This window comes from Neocloeon triangulifer, unplaced genomic scaffold (genome assembly GCF_031216515.1).
Source record: "Neocloeon triangulifer isolate White Clay Creek 2 clone unplaced genomic scaffold, ASM3121651v1 ptg000003l, whole genome shotgun sequence".
Classification (NCBI taxonomy): domain Eukaryota; kingdom Metazoa; phylum Arthropoda; class Insecta; order Ephemeroptera; family Baetidae; genus Neocloeon; species Neocloeon triangulifer.
The window spans coordinates 4631499-4650393 of record NW_026775546.1 but is presented as its reverse complement, the minus strand read 5'-3'; the positions used below and the strand labels follow the sequence as shown (position 1 = coordinate 4650393).

The window sequence follows — 18895 nt, the reverse complement described above, 5'->3', positions numbered from 1 at the left end:
GTGATTTTAGCATTTCGGATGAATAAGGGCTCCCAAATAAAATCGTCACGAAACTACCGACGGAATTACCGGTTTATTTGTCGGTTTTTTCACCGCAATCACCGGTGTCTGCTAAAACCGCCAGTTAATATTGGCACTTGAAAAACCGGCTCACTACACTTGGAGTAGAGCCTGAGCTGAGCCTGGTTTTGACTTGGAGGCCAGTGCAGGTCGGAGGCAGGATGGAGGCGCGCGAGCGATGTTGAAACTTGTCCGGAGGCGGTACCTCCTGCTGGGGGCGGTGGTGCTGAGCCTGCTGGCCGGCGTCTACTACGCCAATTACGCGGCCAGGGACGGGCCGACTCCAGCCGGGGCCCGATTCATGTCTGACGCGCCGGGGGCCCCCGTCGTTCAAGCGGCCCCCAGGCCCAGCGAGGCCCCCGATTGGCATGAACGCGACTCCTTTGTATCTGCAGACAACTGTCCGGTTCAACTCGACCCTGCCCCGGCGGATGTGGACACCGTCCAGACGTTCAAACAGTTCGACTTCCAGGTAAGTGCACAAGGACGCTTCTCAACTTTGTTTTGATTTTGTTTCTCTCAAAAATATTCATTTATTTTTTGACAGAGAACTTAAAATCCATTTAGTCATTAAAAAAGATAAATTTTCTGAAAATACCCATTTTTATATTAAATATCACCTGAATTGAAAATTTAACATTTAATCAGTTTAATTGAGTCGGTAATAATCAATTATTGTGGTAGCCACAATTTTAGCCTAAATTTTTATGTTTTTAAGAAATAAATTCCAAAAAAAAGCTTCAAAATAACGTGATTTAAAAAGTGCTGTTTAGAGAGTTAAAAATAGTTACTTGTGAATCCGCCCACTCGCCTTTCTTTCTGTAAAAAAACAGTCTCAGTCAGGGTGAGTGCCCTTTATTACCTGTGCGTGACCTTGGACGCACTCGACAGTGAAGAGAGAACCTTCACAGAAGTGCGTTTACTCATATAAGTAATGAAATGACTGCTTGCTTGATCATGAAACGAACAAAGACTGCTAATGGTTGATGCTTTTATGGTCGGTTGATTCTCAACTTGTAAAACAGAAAATTAAGCAAAGGTAGAATTTAAATTTCGAGATAATTACTATCAAAAAGGATTTTTTTTTAGGTATAATTTTTTTATTGCAAAGAAATGGAAAAAAAATCACAGCTAAGATGCAAAAAAAAAAGGAAAATGATAATGGTGCTAATGCTTCTAATAGGAAACTCCAACGGAAGTGAAAAATAACGCGTTTATCTTCAATTATTTTTTTTTTACAATAGGTTGTATTTGAAAACTGTTCCAAATTGTCGGGAGAGTACTTTTTAATGATTTTTTTTTTAACTATGTCATCACAATCATTTTGATTTATATTTTTATAATAATATGTGAATTAGTTAGAAGGCCTTTCAATTTTTTAACTTATCAAAATCCTTTCACCAGTTGACATATATTAAATAAATAAAAAAAATAAAATATAAAAATATGCCACGCAAAGAATTCAACTTTTCACTTGCTGAAAATATTTTATTTAAACAGAGGTTTTTTTTTACTCTTTGAGAAAATAAAGTTTCAATTTTAATTAAAATTCAGTTACGTTAAAATATTTTATCATATTTCTTTTACATTCTCTGTGTTTCCAATAAATAAATATCAGAGAAATATTATGAAAGATTTAGTTTGTTTTTAAAACTAAATATTTAGGGCGTTTATAGCGTGACTCTGCGACGACTCTGCGTTATTATTTTATTTATTTCTTCTATGGTAGTTCGTGATGCAGTTTTGCGCGCGGCTCGTCGTGATCCAGCACATAACTGTATAACACTTGGGCATGGTGGTGTATCCGCGACACGAGTGAGTTTCCACCTCATTTATTTTTAAAGGCGGCGCACGGCAGGCGGGTGAAAATGAATGCTCGTCTTGTGTTGGGACGTGAACTGGTGCGCCCGTTTTGCTCCCTGCATTCGTCTCACCGTTTATTATTTACTTGTTTCACGCGGTTTGCCCAGACAAAGCGGAATTCCGCAATGTGCACATAATTGTGTGCATGGTGACAAACGACTCATTACGTTGTGCCACAAAGTCAAACAAAGGCTGATTGTAAAAACCGAGCTTGTTTTTTCATGGCTTAACTATTGAAGTTTACTTTGCAAATAATCTGCAGACTATCATCAAAGGATTGTTTCTAGAAGAAATGAATTTATAAAAATATGTTCACAAAAATTAAGTCATTATTTGGTTCGGCAAAGTACCAAGGCCAATTTTACAAAAATCTTTTTGTTAATTTATAAAAACATCAAATTTCAATACTAATTTTATTTTAATCATCAATTTATTTTATTGTAATTTTTTATGCGGTTAAATTTTATATACTGATATTTTAAGGCTATAAAAATATTGACGGTTTTCCTTCTATTCCGTCCATGCTCTTCCTTGTTTTTCAGATTTTCAATTAAAAAAGCTAATAAAATTGTAAATAAATTGGAAATATAATATAAAAAAAATTGTGTGTTTTGAGTATCAGTATCACCATAAATTGTACGCATTTATTCATTTCATTAATTTTTAATTTTTTTATCGACAACTTTGAAGTTTAGATAGGAGACATAAAATAAAGAGCAAATAAAAAAGGCCGTAAAAAATTTTGTAACTCTCGATTGACATTTTCGGTTATTTTGCAGCCCATCAATAAATGTCGGCCATGAGGAAGTCGTAGAAATGAAATTTTGCGTGGCACGATGGAGCTGCGGTCGTGAACGAAAATATCATAATTTATTGGCGCTTGGACAGATAAATAATCGTCACTGCGGCGTCTTCTCTAAGGTTTTGTCCTTGTAAGGTTTTACGGCGGCGGCGGAACCCGAGGGAGAAAAATTGCTCCCAGCGAGACACATTTAAATTTTTTATCACGCCCCTCTCTCTTCCTTTTTTGTTTGTTTACTTATGAAAAGAGTGAGAACCAAACAGACTGCTCTCTTTTACCGACAAAACTGTTTTACATTTACATTTCCTGCTGAAAAAAGTCGTTCCACCGTTATATAATAATTTTTCCTTTTAGTAACAAAAAGAGGATTAAGTTTATGCAGAGTTCTGGTCAACGGAGAAAGAAATTAATTCCAGGAAAAAGTATTCAGAAATGTCTGCAGCAGACGTGATAGAGGGGTTGGTTGGAGGAGCTCTGGGCATTGTTAATTACAAAAGGCGCAGACTGAAAGGCGATCTGCGAGCTGGCAGAAATCGAGACGGGACAAAAAGGAGTTTTTTTTTTTTAAATTAGAACCACTGCCATCAGAGCAGCGCAGGCCACCAGCAATGCGTGGCTTAAATTACACTCTATGAGTTGAAATAAACTGAGCCTAAAATCAATTATCATTGCGCTTTGTTATCCATGCGATAATGTACTTACTATTATATCATTTATTTCACAGCGTTGGAGATCGTAATCTTTTTACTCAATTTAATAGCAATTTGGCAAATATTATAGAAATTTTAAATTATTTCATTTTTCCAAAAAGATTTATTCTTGAATTGGAAAATAATTTTAATTGCCGTTTTTTTATATATAATTCTAGTATATATTTAAGCAACATGAAAAAATATAATAAAAATTTAAGGGTGCATAATTTAATGAATAAATCAAATTTAACTCAGCAAAACAAAGTACCGTGAAATTATTTTGATATATTTAAATTTTATTTTGAAATTTTTATGGATTTATTTATCAAAAACTTCTCTACGTGTTCACAGCCCAACTGGATGAAGAGCAAAGAGTACTGGGACAGCCACTTGGAGGAGCGCTACAAAAAACGAAAATCAGAGGCGTCTGAAATGCCACTGCGGGTGAGTGAAAATGCAAACAAATCCTTATAACTTTAAACGCAGCTGAAATAACAAACCGTTGTGGATTTTAAATCCCAGTATGTGTTCGTTCTTTGTAAACAAACATCGAACCAAGAGTTTTAAAGTTAGATCATTTAAAACTCCTGTGGCACATCGGCAGATTCATTTTTAAAAATTAAAAAAAGTATGACTTATTTCTTCAAATCATCAACTTTACCAAAACAAAATAATTGCATTAAATTCCGCTTTTGATGTTGATTCACGTTTTGGCTGATGAAAGGCTTTTGTCCAAACCCGCCGATTTTTTGCTGAAAGTGGACTGTTACTGAAAGTTTTGGTTTGCCAAACAAACAGGAGAGAAATTCGGTGTGGCACCAGGGGTGCGGAAATCGCCAAAAGGCCGACGCGCCGCATATTGATTTTGCCGCCGGTGCCTGGCATATGAATGCATTGTTTGCGAATGGAACGTACGCCTGAATTCCGGAGGTTTGCCAAAATTTGCCGGCCTTTTATTGACACTGAGCAGGTTAGCCGCTCGATGGCATTCCATGACAATTGTTTCCTCGGTTAATTGCGATTCTGATCGGTTTGCGTGTTTAACCCTTTTAGCTGAAAAGTGTACAATAGATAGGCATCGCGCCATTAAAACGAGTGAAATTTCAATCGGTGTGCTGGAAAATTATTTTCGTTGCTGTTTAAATGTGTATCAAAGCGAACTAACATGTCATTACTTGGGCGCGTGACTCGTAAAATAATATAATGGCCCCATTGTAGCTGCGGACAAGACAAGCAAGGCTATTTTTTTCTACACACTGAGCTTACGACTACCACGCGCATAAGTGGAACTATTTTTAGAATCTGTCTAGAACTTACTATTTTTTTAATATTTTTGTTGCTTCACAAGCCACAATTTTTTTTAACATTAATTATTTGAATCTTTATGGAAATAAACAAATTATGCTGGTAAAATAAAAAATTTCTGATAAAATTTTGTTAAAACAACATTTTGGTATACACCACTAAAATTTTACAATAAATTCTGGAAGATACGAAGGAAAAATATAAATAAAATTATTTAACTCTCAAAAAATTAATTAATACCAGAATTTCAAATTTATATAAACACAATTTATAACTTTCCGAATAAAATAACTCACGAAATTTCCTTTTAGCATTTCAAGTTTTCATTAATTATTTTCTGAAATATTGACTAAAATTTTCAATAGACGTATTCATATAGAAAATTAAGGATAATAAATACACAAGGCATTGAACTGTACCTCCGGGTGCCATATTATATTGAGCTGCTGCAAATCAATTTGATGACAAGCCCGTGTGCGGCTGATATATCGATTTCCAATTACATCCTAGATTTTGGCACCTGTCGAAATTCGCAATCGACTTTGACTCTCTGCTTTCTCTTGTGGACAATCAGCCTCCCGCATGTTGCACATAATATAGATAGTGTTTACGACTATTGTGCACAGGCTGCGGGCGCGCAATTGGCAGGTGAATGAATGTTGCCTGGATCAAAGAAAGACCCAAACACACCGCCACTGATAACACTACGAAAATCAAGCCGCTTCTAAATTTTGTGTTCCCTGCCGACGAAAATTGAAGCCAAAACACCAAAGAAGGTTGAAAGTTTCAACTAAAATTGAAAACACTAGAAGCTGAGGTAAAAATTCATTCCTCAAATGGAATTATAAAATAATATTTTTTATGATTAATATTAATTTCCTTAGCAAAAAATGCAAAATTTCCAACTTTTTTTTCTTCATGATTTTATAAATGTCAGTAAACCGTATGCCTTGTATATGTGAATATCGATTTGGTATATTATTCAAATGGCCCGATTTATTTATGAATAAGAGTCCAATTAAATTTATGAGGCACTGAACCGCCTCTGCACATTTGTTATCACGCTCCACCGCAACACCCTGTGGAAAAGATCGATGGGAAAGCTGCTTCATGTGGTTTTTGAAGAGGCTCGGAACTTCCTTTTGAAGTTTCCTTTGTCAGAGTTTGCCTCGTCTCAAAACCACGAGTCTCAACACGCGGCGTAAGGTTTCGCGAATCAAAGGCTCCACATAATATGAGGAAAAGAAAAATAAGAAAATTGTAAAATGATTTCAAATGACAAAGCAAAGAAATCAAAAGGGATAATATTCTAAATTTGGGCCTCTTTTGACAGTAAGAGGATCATCAAAGTCCGCATGTACGACAGAACGTCCCACTGAAAAGTTTTTATCCTCTAATACTGCTGGGAAATGAACTTGGGCAAGTTCCTTTTCTCTCACTCGCTTTTCGCTTGTGGAGAGAGAAAGGAAGATAGAACGACTCTCCCTTTCAAAAAGTCTCTTTTTGAAGCTTGCTTCTGGATAAGGTGACTCTTTCACCTGCCTCGGGCTCCAGCGGCAAAAGCACACAGACGAATACTTTTCGAACAAAAGGGCTGTGTACGTGTTTACGATTACACGCCCCTGGGACGGATCAATGAAAAGAGGAAGGAATACAGACCGACCGAACGACCGACTTTTGCTGAGAAGAGGATGCGCCGGGACAGGCTGTGAAATTGTCCTGTGCCAACACTTGAAGGGTTGACACCAACGGAAATTGAGAGAGTGCCTTTCGGCTGAACGGCGCTTTGATAAAGCCACAAAAATATAAAGTCACTAAAGTATGAAAAAAAATTATTAATTATGATATTTTATTTCAAGCTGTTTTATAATAATAATTATTCTTCATATTTATTTCAATTTATTATCTGATTTTTTTACATTTCCTATTACTAATTATTAATCAGCAACATAAAAAAGACAAAATTTAAGAAATTCTATCCAGGAAAGTTGTAAGGTTTTGGATGTCGTGCGGGAAGCATAACTTCACTCACCTTATTCAGAATCAATGAAACCTCTTGTTAGCAGTGAAATGACATGCAAATTGCGTGTAGACCAGCTAAAAATCCTGCACTCATCGATTGGCAGAGTCGTGCGTTTTCATCTGGACTTTCTTTCCTCGAGATTGGAACATGGCCAGGAAATTAGCATACTTCATACTCCCTCCCTAATTATAAACTTGCCGACTAGCACGAAAACAGAGACCAGAGACAAAAGTGAACTTGGTCGGGTCGGCGATAAAGAATAATTTAATATAGGCCCTGCTGGGGTGCGAGTGGAACAATCAAACGTGCGCCAACTTGGCTTGTTGCTAGTGCATTATTTCATGCGGAGCGTGAGTGTTTCTAACGACGACCGCTCTCTTCCCCGGGCGAAACAGACTGCCCGAAATGCAATTACGCCGCTGTCGTTGGTCACGACTGAGCCAAATAAAATCCCAAATTTATTACGGCGGTGCTGCGGGCCGGGGAAACTTTTAATCAGCGCATTTCCTTGGGTAGCAAAAAACAAAGAAAATTTGCTGCCCTAGCAGGTAGCGTGTGGGGTTGCAAAAGACTAGGGTATTCATATTTTATCATGTGGCCCGCGGCTTGTTGGCCCGCAAAGCCCAAAATTAAATTTCCTCTGCCAATTTGCCTTGGTAATGGACCGAGGAAGGAAGAAGAATTTGCCGTCTGTTGTACATAACCAGTGAAATTGATATTGCTCCGCGGGGAGACGTGCTCCAGATTGCATTATATGCAAAATCCTCCCTATCCCACGTACAATAAATCCACATGGAAATTTACCAAAAAATTTCCCAAATTCCTTCCACATCTAAAGCACACATTTTTTATACAAAAATGACGTTATTCCAAATTCTCATGATTTCTTACTTAAAATGTAAATAAATAAATAATTGCAAGTTTTAAATGTTGAACATTTATTAATTTCATTTTATATATTTTTCATACATCGCAAAAAAATTGAATTGAATTATTTCTTTTTAATTTGCGCAATAATTATGATTAAAAATTTTATAAAAGAAGTCAATCATATTTGCCAAAAATATTGTCCCTTGATCTTTATTTTTAATTTTTCAATTAAATATGAGCACTGTTAGAAATTACGGTAAACCGAAATTACTGCGGTAAAATATTATAGTGTTTCCCTATAAATTTGAGAAAAATTAGTGTGTTTTCCTCATTTTTTTTCTTCGACTTTTATTTCAATCGCCTAGAAGACGCACTTTTATCCAACGTGTGGCTGGAAATAAATTTGACGGCGGAAGAAACACTTCCAAGACTTGAGCACAAAGCGTGCGCGACGCTCCCTTCCGCTTTTTTACTTTCGATTCGCCGAGGATCGTGGCGTGGTTCCTACGTTTCGTGCATTTCTGACGATTTAGCAGAAAGAAAGAGGCTCGGGGAGTGAGCAAATTGCGGGATTTGTATGCGACGCAGGCAGGCCAAGCTCTGCAAATTTGTGGTTGCTTCTTATTTTCCACGGACGGTTCTTTCTCGCTTCCTCTGTCTTATGTGCTTTTTTAAAACTTTTCCCCAAGGAGTTTAAAACTTTAAAATAATATAAAGATGATATAATAAAGATAAAATCCTCGGAGCAAAATAGTGCGCAGAGAGAAAGTAGAAGGAAGGAAATTTTTTCTTGAGAGAAGAATCTCAACGATTGCTATGTTTGTCGGGTTGGTCCAATATGGTGGGTGCAATATTGAGTCAATAAGCTCGCTCTTCAGACCGCTCGTTCGCTCTGTATATATCTTCCGACCGCACTGAACGGCGGCGCTTCTTATTTCCTTTCTCCAGCCCTCTCTGGCAGGCTGTTTGTCTGGTCAACGTTCACGGGCTCCCTTCTCTCGCCGGCACGATAATAGCTGATGGAGGAGCAGCAGGCAGACTGCTTTGAAGAGCACCATCATCATCAAGCGGGGGACGTGCATTTTGCTCCATTGCTCGGATTAAAATTTGAAGCCGCTGCGAGGATTTTGTCACCCATCATAATCATTATGCGGCAAAGAGCACAATGCAAGACCGTACAACGTTTTATTATTTTAGATACCTTATTTAATAATGGAGCACATTGACTTAAAAAATAGAAATGATTAAAAAGTTAAAAAAAAAAACAATATTTTAATGAATCTGATTATTTTATTTAATAATGTTTATTTTAAACGGTAAATTTCAAAATGTATCAAAATTTAAATTAGGTTTTGTTTAAAATTTTTAGCTTCTATGAACGCACAGATCAATAGATCAATCCTTCAATAGCTCTCAAAAAATAGTTCATTGTTGGGGCTAAATTTACATAAATTTTTACGAAAAATTGCAGAAAACATTTTATTTGAATCTTTTTTGTTTTATTCTAACAAAATCAAACCAGCTGTATGTATTTTTGACATCAAAAGGCGTACGAAAGTTAATTGTATGCGGTTTAATTTTTGCGTACACAGACTGCTTTTGACGTGCATAAAATGCCTCTTTGTGTTTTCGATTCGCTTAACAGCAGCACTGTACATAAACTCTGCACGCAATTGTTTGCAAAACCAAACATGTGCCAGTTCTCAATTATGCATGCGAGAATTCAAACGAACAATCCGCAGGGTTGGCAAGGCTAAAGTGCCCTTGGTGCCCGTCGTTGATGGCAACGGCCGGCAGTGCAACGCCTTCTCTATCGTCAACGCAGAGTTAGTGGAAATCACGGTGTTTTCCTTCAGATCGCACCGAGGGACTTTGATTCCCTGTGCAAACAGGCGACGCTGATAATATTGATTTTTGCATAACGAGAATGGCGAGAGAACAGAAAGTTTTTAAAGCTATCGGAAGTTTTTAGCCGTTTGTTCCCGTCGTCATCCTGCACCCGGAGAAATTTATTTTTACATTTGAGATGATATTTTATGCTGATATGGAAAGCTTATAAAGTTTTTCTGATAGTAAATATTACAAAAATCAAAACATTTCGCGATTATGTAACGCAAATATTTATTCAAAAAGTTATATTTACTCCCAAAAGCAAACAATTAAGCCTGTGGATTGAATTTTCTGTTTGAAAGTCAATAATAAACTGATGATGAATTAAACAAACAACGAATTGAATTTGCAGTCAAATTAAAAACTCTACTACATTGCAATTCTTCGAACAAGCTTTTATTTATACTTTTGGAGATACAAATTTAAAAAAAAGCTGCGCTGAACTAAAACAAAATGTTTAAAAAACTTGAACATTTTTTTACTGCAAATATAAATTTCTGACTTTTTTCAATAATAATTATATTATTTATATAATTGAAAATTAATTAGATTTTGTTCAAAACTTTTGTTAATTGTTCGCAGGTGATAGTCGTCCCTCATTCTCATACCGACCCAGGGTGGCTGAAAACATACGAGAACTACTTCCACTACCAAACGAGGGTGATTCTGAACAACATGGTGGACAAATTGCAGCAGTACCGCAACATGACCTTCATCTACACCGAAATTTCCTTTTTCGCCATGTGGTGGGAAAGGTACGAATATAATCGCAAAACTTTCTATCCCAGGCCTCTTCATATCCCGAAACTGAATTTTTTATTGTCACGGTGAACGGTCAGCGAGATCGTTAGTTGGTGCAGTGAGGTGAGGTAGAGCGCTCAATGAGGCGTATTTATTTTACCCTGCTGTGTTTCGACCTCACCTATTTCCTGGCCGAGATTTCCTTTCCGTTTAAACCACGAATCCCATTACGCCCCTGTCGAAATAATGCATTAGGGGTTGAATGGAGAGGGTGCACACGTGCGCGGCCCTTTTATATGAGAGGTTGTTTAATGCTGCTGGCTGATTCATGAGTTTGTCAATAAATGAAACGGCCTGATTGAGGTTTTATGTTAGGGGTCTGTCGAAAATTGGTTCGACTTTATTATATATTTTATTTCTTATTTCTGCAGTGCACATCCGACGAAAAGAAAAATCGTGCAGACGTTGTTGGACGAGGGTCGGCTGGAAATAATGACAGGCGGCTGGGTAATGACTGATGAGGCCGCAGTCCATTTATACGCAATGGTTGACCAGTTAATCGAAGGTGAAAAAATGTGTATCAATAAAATTTAAAAATAACGTTAACTGATTGTGCATAAGTGCTTCATTTTTTGAGGAGAAAAAATAAAGAGTTAATTTTCCTACTAAATAAATTTTTTCAAATAATAATGTTTTCTTTTATCAGATGATATAAGATTTTGTAAATAAAAATAGTATAGTATAATAATGATTAACATCCAAAAATTCACTAAAATCTGTATTTTTTCACAAATTTAATTATTTTTTCAGGTCACCAATGGGTAAAAAATAATCTAAATATTGCCCCCTCCACCGGCTGGTCTATCGACCCCTTTGGTCACGGCGCCACCGTGCCCTATCTGCTGAAGGCGTCCGGCCTGAATGCCACCATCGTCCAGCGAATCCACTACGCGTGGAAGCAGTGGCTGGCCCAGAAGCAAATGGGCGATTTCATCTGGCGACAGAACTGGGCCGGAGAAGAGGACGCGATGACCGCCAGTGACATGCTTACTCACAACCAACCCTTTGACATCTACTCAATCAAACACTCATGCGGGCCTCATCCTCAGGTGGGCCATTTATCATTCTGTCACAAATTGCACATACATTTTTAGCTCAAATTCATCACCATCATTCATTGATGACACCTTTCAAACCAAAGCACAGGTCGGTTGGCAAGGGGTCGTGGATTTATTTGCAAAAAATCAGGTGAAAAGAACACAAAATTTGACGGATTTTGGCGTGGAAAAAACTCGGAAAAGTCAAAAGCTTTCCCGGAAAAACGCTACTGTAGTTTCAACTTAAAAATGGAATATCTCGGGTTCTAATTGAGATACAGAAATGCGGCTAGCACCAAAAATTTTCCTTTTACCTCCTCTTCAATCCTGAGGGGTCAAATAATCCAGAGGTCAAAGGTCAAGGTCATTTTTCAGGGGTCACAAGTACAAAAAAAATTCTAGCAAAAATATGCCACCTTCGATTGGGCTGAAATTTTTTTCTAAGATAGTCCTAACATGTAGGAACAACATATTAAAAATTCAGAATGGCGTATTTTTTAGATTTTTTATAAAAAAATCACAAAGGTAAAAAAACGTGAATTTTTCGCATTTTGCTCATGATCAAAAATTTATTTTGAGAAATTACGTATCTAAAATGGGTAAATTTATTTATTTATTGACAAAAAATTCCTAAATTTTCAAAAAATTTCTTAAAAATTCCAAAAATCAATATCCGACCATTGGCAAAATACGAAAAATTCACGTTTTTTTACCTTTGTGATTTTTTTATAAAATAACTAAAGAATATGCCATTCTGAATTTTTAATATGTTGTCCCTACATGTTAGGACTATCTTAGAAAAAAATTTCAGCCCAATCGAAGGTGGCATATTTTTGCTAGAATTTTTTTTGTACTTGTGACCCCTGAAAAATGACCTTGACCTTTGACCTCTGGATTATTTGACCCCTCAGGATTGAAGAGGAGGTAAAAAGAAAATTTTTGGTGCTAGCCGCATTTCTGTATCTCAATTAGAACCCGAGATATTCCATTTTTAAGTTGAAACTACAGTAGCGTTTTTCCGGGAAAGCTTTTGACTTTTCCGAGTTTTTTCCACGCCAAAATCCGTCAAATTGTGTGTTCTTTTCACCTGATTTTTTGCAAATAAATCCACGACCCCTTGCCAACCGACCTGTGCTTTGGCTTGAAAGGTGTCTGATAAAATTTTTTTTTAAATAAATAATTAATTTTTCAGGTGTGTCTGAATTTTGATTTCCGCAAAGTTCCCGGCGAGTACACAGACTACTCAGTCAAAGCTGTTCCTATTGATGATAAAAATGTCCGAGAAAAGGCAGACCTGCTGTTAGAGCAATACGGAAGGACAGGTTCCCTCTTCCCACACAATGTGGTGTTGATGCCTCTAGGAGACGATTTCCGCTACGACCATGATGTTGAATGGGACCAGCAGTACATCAACTATCAAAAATTATTCGACTACATCAACTCAAACCCTACCAGATACCAAAACACAAAGGTGTCCTTTGGCACCCCTTCTCAATACTTTAAGGTAAAAAAGCTTTATATTAAATTTAATTAACTAATTTAAAATTTATTTAAAAAATAATAGCAAATGAATAAAATAAATATTATTCTAAATATTTTAGGCTGTTCGAGAGAGAATGGACGAGTTGGACACAAAATTCCACACATTGAAGGGCGACTTTTTCGTCTACAGCGACATTTTCAGCGAAGGCAGACCCGCCTATTGGTCAGGTTACTTCACCACCAGACCCTATTGGAAGCAGCTGGATCGAGACTTGGAGGCCAACCTGAGATCGGCTGAAATTCTGTACACGGTGGCCCTGGGAAGGGCAAGAATGCACGGCGCAAATCGCACAGTCCAGCTTCTGGAGCGAGACTTTGAGCGTCTGGTGAAGGCTCGACGCAGCTTGGGGCTTTTCCAGCACCACGACGCCATAACTGGAACTTCGAAAGCTTTTGTCATGCACGATTATGCCCTGAAGCTGTTCGAAGGCATTCAGGACACCATGGCCATCCAGAGTCGGAGCGCCCACGCCCTTTTATTGCCTCCAGTTGCTCTGGACGCTGCAGAAAAACCAACTTACAAATTAGGACAGGTAAGAAAATTAATTTAAACCATGCGGATTAATTATTTATTTATTGTTGCCCAGGTTTTGCTTTCTGACACTGATAGAGAAACCTACGAGCAACAGGCGCGGAAGGTTCCCATTCTAGTTCCGCACAATGAGCCCCGAAAAGTAGTCCTTTTCAACTCCTTGGGCCAGCAGAGACAGGAGGTTATTAGGGTGAGACTTTTCTCTCCTGATGTCAGGGTCCTTGATGCCAAAGGGGCAGCGATCCCCTGCCAAGTGAACCCTGTCTGGAATGCCAGCACCATGCTGCAGGACCAGTTTGACATCGAGTGGGTGGCCGACTTGCAGCCTTTGGCCCTCACCACTTATATTTTGGATAGAGTGGCGGAAAACAGCAATATTCCTACTAGGTATATTTTTCTTTGAAAAAATATTTGAATTTATTTAAAAAAATCTGGTTTGTTTACAGAGCTGTTGTTTACTGTTCTGACTGTCTTAAAAAAGACAAAGAGGGAATTCCAGAGGCAAGTCCAGAGGGTCCGTTTGAAATTCGCAAAATGCAGCCTGGCGACATCCAGCTGGAAAACCACAAGCTGAAACTTTTGTTTGACGGCCGAACAGGCTTTCTCAGGGCCATCACTCGCAAGGCGACGGGCCGCACCACCCAGTGCGCCATCCAGTTTGCCGCCTACCCTTCGGCACAGTTCCACAGCGGCGCCTACCTATTCATGCCGGACCCCAACTCGAGAGAGCCCGAGAAGGAAATTCTGCAGGACGACAGCCAAGAAATTTCCATAACGTCTGGACCGATTTCGTCGGAGATTGCGGTCACCTACGGCAAACTGCTGACCATGGTCATCAGGGTGTACCACGCCACCGGACCACTGAGTGAAGGAATCTCCATGGAAACACACATCGACTTTGACATGCCACCGAAAAACAGAGAGACTGAGCTTTTTATGCGCCTCATCACCGACATCAGCAACGGACAAGGTCCTGAAGGGACCATACCTGAATTTTACACAGATCAGAATGGATTCCAGATGCAGAAGAGGATAAAGGTTGAAAGGATTGGAATTGAAGGAAATTATTTCCCAATCACCTCGATGGCCTACATTCAGGTAAAAACTTTTATATCTGAATAGATAACTGAAACAACTTGAAAATAAATTAAGAAATAAGAAGAATTTCTTCATCAAGGAAATAAAATTTAAAAATAATCTAGAAATTGACTAATTTTTATTTTTTTATTTTTAGGATGGTGGTCGCCGAATGAGTTTGCTGGTTGGCCACTCAATGGGCGCCGCCAGTTGGCAGCCAGGTTGGCTTGAAGTGATGTTGGAGCGGCGCACCCTGTACGACGACTCCAGAGGAATGGGCGAAGGGGTGGTGGACAACAAACGCACCACCACCAAAATGTGGCTGCTGCTCGAGGAAGTGGGCGTTGAAGGAGACGAGGAGGCCCTTTCCCGGCCAAGTCTCTTCGCCCACCACATGAGCAACGCCCTGCTCTACCCTGCCAACCTTTTCGTCGTCGAAGGGGGCGAGGACCCTGCCCTAAGACGCAGGGTGGCTCTGCTGACGCGCCCCCTCCCCTGCGACACTCACCTCCTGTCTCTTCGGACCCTGGCCGACCCAATTTATGCCCAGTTTCCGGCCGCCTCGGCCCTGCTTTTGCTGCAACGCCAGGGCCACTCTTGCAAGGTGGCCTCACACGTGCCCCAGTGTGGCCTCAGCAAAGGCGGCCACGGCCAACTCCACCCAGGCACGGCGTTTTCCGAGCTGCAGGTGCGCTCCTTGCGAGAAACTTCGCTCACCGGCCTCCACAACCGCCGCGCCGTCACCGCCCTCGACCAACTGCAGTTGCAGCCCATGCAAATCACAGCAGCCAATGTGACGTTCGCCACCCTGTGATAGAATTAAAAAAATAATAACTGAAACAAATGTCTTGCGACCGCCCGTGTGATACTCTCCCATGTTAGTGTATGTGTGTGCGCTAGTGAGTCCATCGGGAGTAAATTTTTCTCCCGAGGAGTCCCATTCCCGGAAAAAATCTCCTTTTCCCACCCACTCCCAGCGAGTTCTGTGTCAAATATCTCCTGGGAATTCCCGTTCCCGAAAAATTTTTCCCGGGAGTCCCGGTTATTACTATTTTTAATTTTTATAATGAAAAATTGTAATTAAGAATAAGTTTTTTTCCTTATTAATAGTGAAAATTCGATTTTTTTTGAGTAAAAAACGGGGTTTTTTCTAGCGAAAAATTGAAAAAAAGAAAAATTGTAAAAAACAGTTAATTTTGCTAAAGGTTTTTCAATATTTCGCTCCCGGGAATTCCCGCTCCCGAGAAAATTTTCCCGGTTCACTCCTGCCTTGAAAAAATGGATACAAAATCGCTCCCGGGAGGCAATTTTCCCGGGAATTCCCGGGACTCCTGCAAATTCCCGTTCCCGTTGGACACACTAGTGTGCGCGTCCTTTGTCCTTTAAAAGTCCAAAATGACTGAAATTTAAAAACATGAGAAATTTTCTCCTTTTTATACTATTTTATGGAAAATTTGGAGTTCTTCCCCTGAAACTTTCAACTTTATCAGTAAGCATTTAATTTCAAATAATTAAAATATATCATTTCATTATAGAAGAACTTGGAAAGATTTTTACAAATATTAATTGCATTTTAATTATGAAACATCCTTGTAAACGGACAGTTATGATTATTTTTAACGTGGAGTTGAACAATTTACCAAAGTTTAGAGCAGTTCATCTGTTCAGGAGAAAGCTAATGACCTGTTATTTTCCAATTTTTTTTATTTTTATAATATTCGGAATTGGAATCGGTCATTCATTCTTGATTAATTTTGAAAATCATTGTTAACCTCCACTTAAAATTGGCAAACGTCCAGGAAATGAGTAGATCTGATTTGTTTTACTTTCCATTGAATATAAAAATAACATAAACCCCGTGGAACAAAAGTCGTTTCTGTGCGTAACCGATGACTTTGGCTCGTCAATTAATCAAAATGAAGAATCTATATTCTATGAAGAGTGTGAAAATTGCAATTTCAGATGTTATTGAGTAAGCAGAGGTTGGTGTAATTGATTTCAAGTGACCGTTTTGGGGAATCGGAAATAAAAATAATGCTCTCTGAACTAAACGGATTAATGTGCACTGTTGATTATATAGCAGCATAATTATCTTCTAATTGTTATATAAGCTTTTTGTTATCACATAAACATGTTATATAATTTTTTTTTTTAGACTGAAGACAGCATTATATTATTTAATTTCTCCTTTCATTCAAAAGTCCTATCTTGTACAAATATTAAAAAATTATTATGTTTTCCGGCGCTAAAAATTTCAATTTGACACGGTAAAATTGCAATCTTGGAGATGAATAACTGTGAATTTTGGTTTATGTCTCAAAATGTAACAGACTCTTAATACATGCATCACAATGTAACAATGTTATTCAGATGTTGATAGTTATGGCTCAATGTCGGATAATGGAGCACGCGCTATTTATGTAAAACTGTGAAAGGAAAATAATCATTGTTGGTATTTGTGCAACTTGTAGGTTATCAAAGTGCAGAAGAAGATGATTTGTATAGATTAAATCTTTTTCTAATAAAATCACAAAGCAAAAATATCGTTAATATATTTCATTTCCTTTCCATTCAATCCTTCCTGAAACTTTCAAAATTCACGCAAAAAAATATTTCATAGCGAATCATTTGCATTTTTAAAGATGATTTTCTAATTTAAACTACCTGAACTACCTCCGAAAGGAACAATTACATGAATTAATAAATTATGTATGTTAAATTGTAATAAACGGATTAACCACTAAAACTGCAGAAAATTAATTTTTCTATACTTACGGAAATGATGACCTTGAGTCATCCTCCATGTCCGGACAGCAGACACTCCAGAAAAAGAGAGACAGACATGGATGAGATGACCTTTTGTTGCGATTTCCATCTTGAATTTCCCAGAATTAAGGCACGACACGTAACACACACCGCACTATATAATTAACGTTTGCTTATGCTCAACGTTGTCATTTTTCACAAATTTAGTCTGGGATCGTTTTTTGCCCTTCGTGAGCAGACGCACTTCACTCACAAAAACTATGCAAAACCTGACTGGCTGACTCACAATGCAAGCAATAGAAAATAGAAAAATACACACATACAAAAATAGTGCACGAGGTCAGGTGGGGAGGGTAAAGGAAAGGGAGGGATCAACACGTACACTGCATGAACTCTCACCAAACCTATCAATCATCATGCGCGTGTTCTGTTCTAACTTGTTCTTTTTGGACGTACAAATTCTGCTTATTCTGCTGCTTGTATGTGCAAAGTAAATACCGTAAATACAACAGAGAAGGGAGAAATAGAGAGAAACTGTGGAATTTGTGGATGAGCCTTGGTCGCCTTGGAGGAATGGAATTTCACCAGTGAATGCTCGCTCTGCAAGTCTACGGGCTGCAATAAAACTGATAAAGATGGATCAATTAATGCGCCCTTTGATAAGGTCAGTACCATAATTCATCCTTTTTAGAACCCACGCAAAACATAAATTATTTAATTATCATAATATCACCATGTTTTTTCAAATATATTTTTTGTCGTGGCTTTTCTTAGTTCTGAAAAATTCGAGATGGAAATCACAACAAAAGGTCATCTCATCCATGTCTGTCTCTCTTTTTAGGAGTGTCCGCTGTCTGGACACGGAGGATGACTCGAGGTCATCTCATTTCCGTAAGTACAGAAAGCAAACTTTCTGCAGTTTTAGTGATTTAGTTGCAAATTGCGTTTTATCCGTTTATTACAATATGCATTATTATTACATGTAATTGTTACCTTTCAGAGGCAGTTTAAATAACAAAATCGTCTGATGATTCGCCATGAGATATTTTTGCGTGAAATTTTAAAGCTTCGGGAAAGATTGAATTGAAAGGAAATGAAAATGTAATAACGATATTTTTGTTGTGCATAAATGAGCGGAGGTAAGATTTTTAACAATAATTTAATTAATTGAACTTGTATCCGTAGTCATCATTATTTATTGTAGCACGTGAATGATTTCCTTAATTGAACTAATTTTGAACGATTTTTCCAACGATACGTTTCTCAAGCCTTATTATCTTCGATTTTAAGATCTATTGTAAATTATAAAATTTAACCCGTAAGACTTGGGGAATCTTAATTTATTTTTTACCCTGCATTGCATTAATGCTCGTTTGAAATAAACAGTTTAATTATGGAAAAATATCAATGTAGTTTTATAAATTTGTAGATTAAAAAGCTTCTTACATAGAAAAAATGCAAAATTACTAATTTTAACCGTTCAAAACAACAACGTCAAGGTGTCAGAAGTAATACTAAAAATTAAAATTTTGTCGTCATTTACATTGAACCCAATATTTAAAGCGGTTTTTTAATGAATAACGATTCACTTATTTTATTCAACATAACAGCTTTGTTAGAACGACCAGTTTTGCG

At 37.9% G+C, this 18895-nt stretch overlaps 1 protein-coding gene and 1 long non-coding RNA gene across 2 annotated transcripts; both read left to right on the top strand.

Annotated features, from left to right (window-relative positions):
- The first annotated feature begins 157 nt into the window (after window positions 1–157).
- LOC132192490 (alpha-mannosidase 2) lies at window positions 158–16648 on the top strand. The gene is made up of 10 exons (XM_059612473.1): window positions 158–532; window positions 3769–3861; window positions 10088–10260; window positions 10678–10811; window positions 11057–11355; window positions 12536–12847; window positions 12945–13418; window positions 13473–13804; window positions 13864–14515; window positions 14652–16648. The coding sequence occupies exons 1-10, from the start codon at window positions 239–241 to the stop codon at window positions 15306–15308; spliced, it is 3420 nt and encodes a 1139-aa protein (XP_059468456.1). The 5' UTR covers window positions 158–238; the 3' UTR covers window positions 15309–16648.
- A 706-nt stretch (window positions 16649–17354) lies between these two features.
- On the top strand, window positions 17355–18399 carry LOC132192802 (uncharacterized). Its single transcript, XR_009441370.1, has 3 exons — window positions 17355–17924; window positions 18102–18151; window positions 18261–18399. It is a non-coding gene; the product is annotated as an uncharacterized LOC132192802 (long non-coding RNA).
- Window positions 18400–18895: the final 496 nt, after the last annotated feature.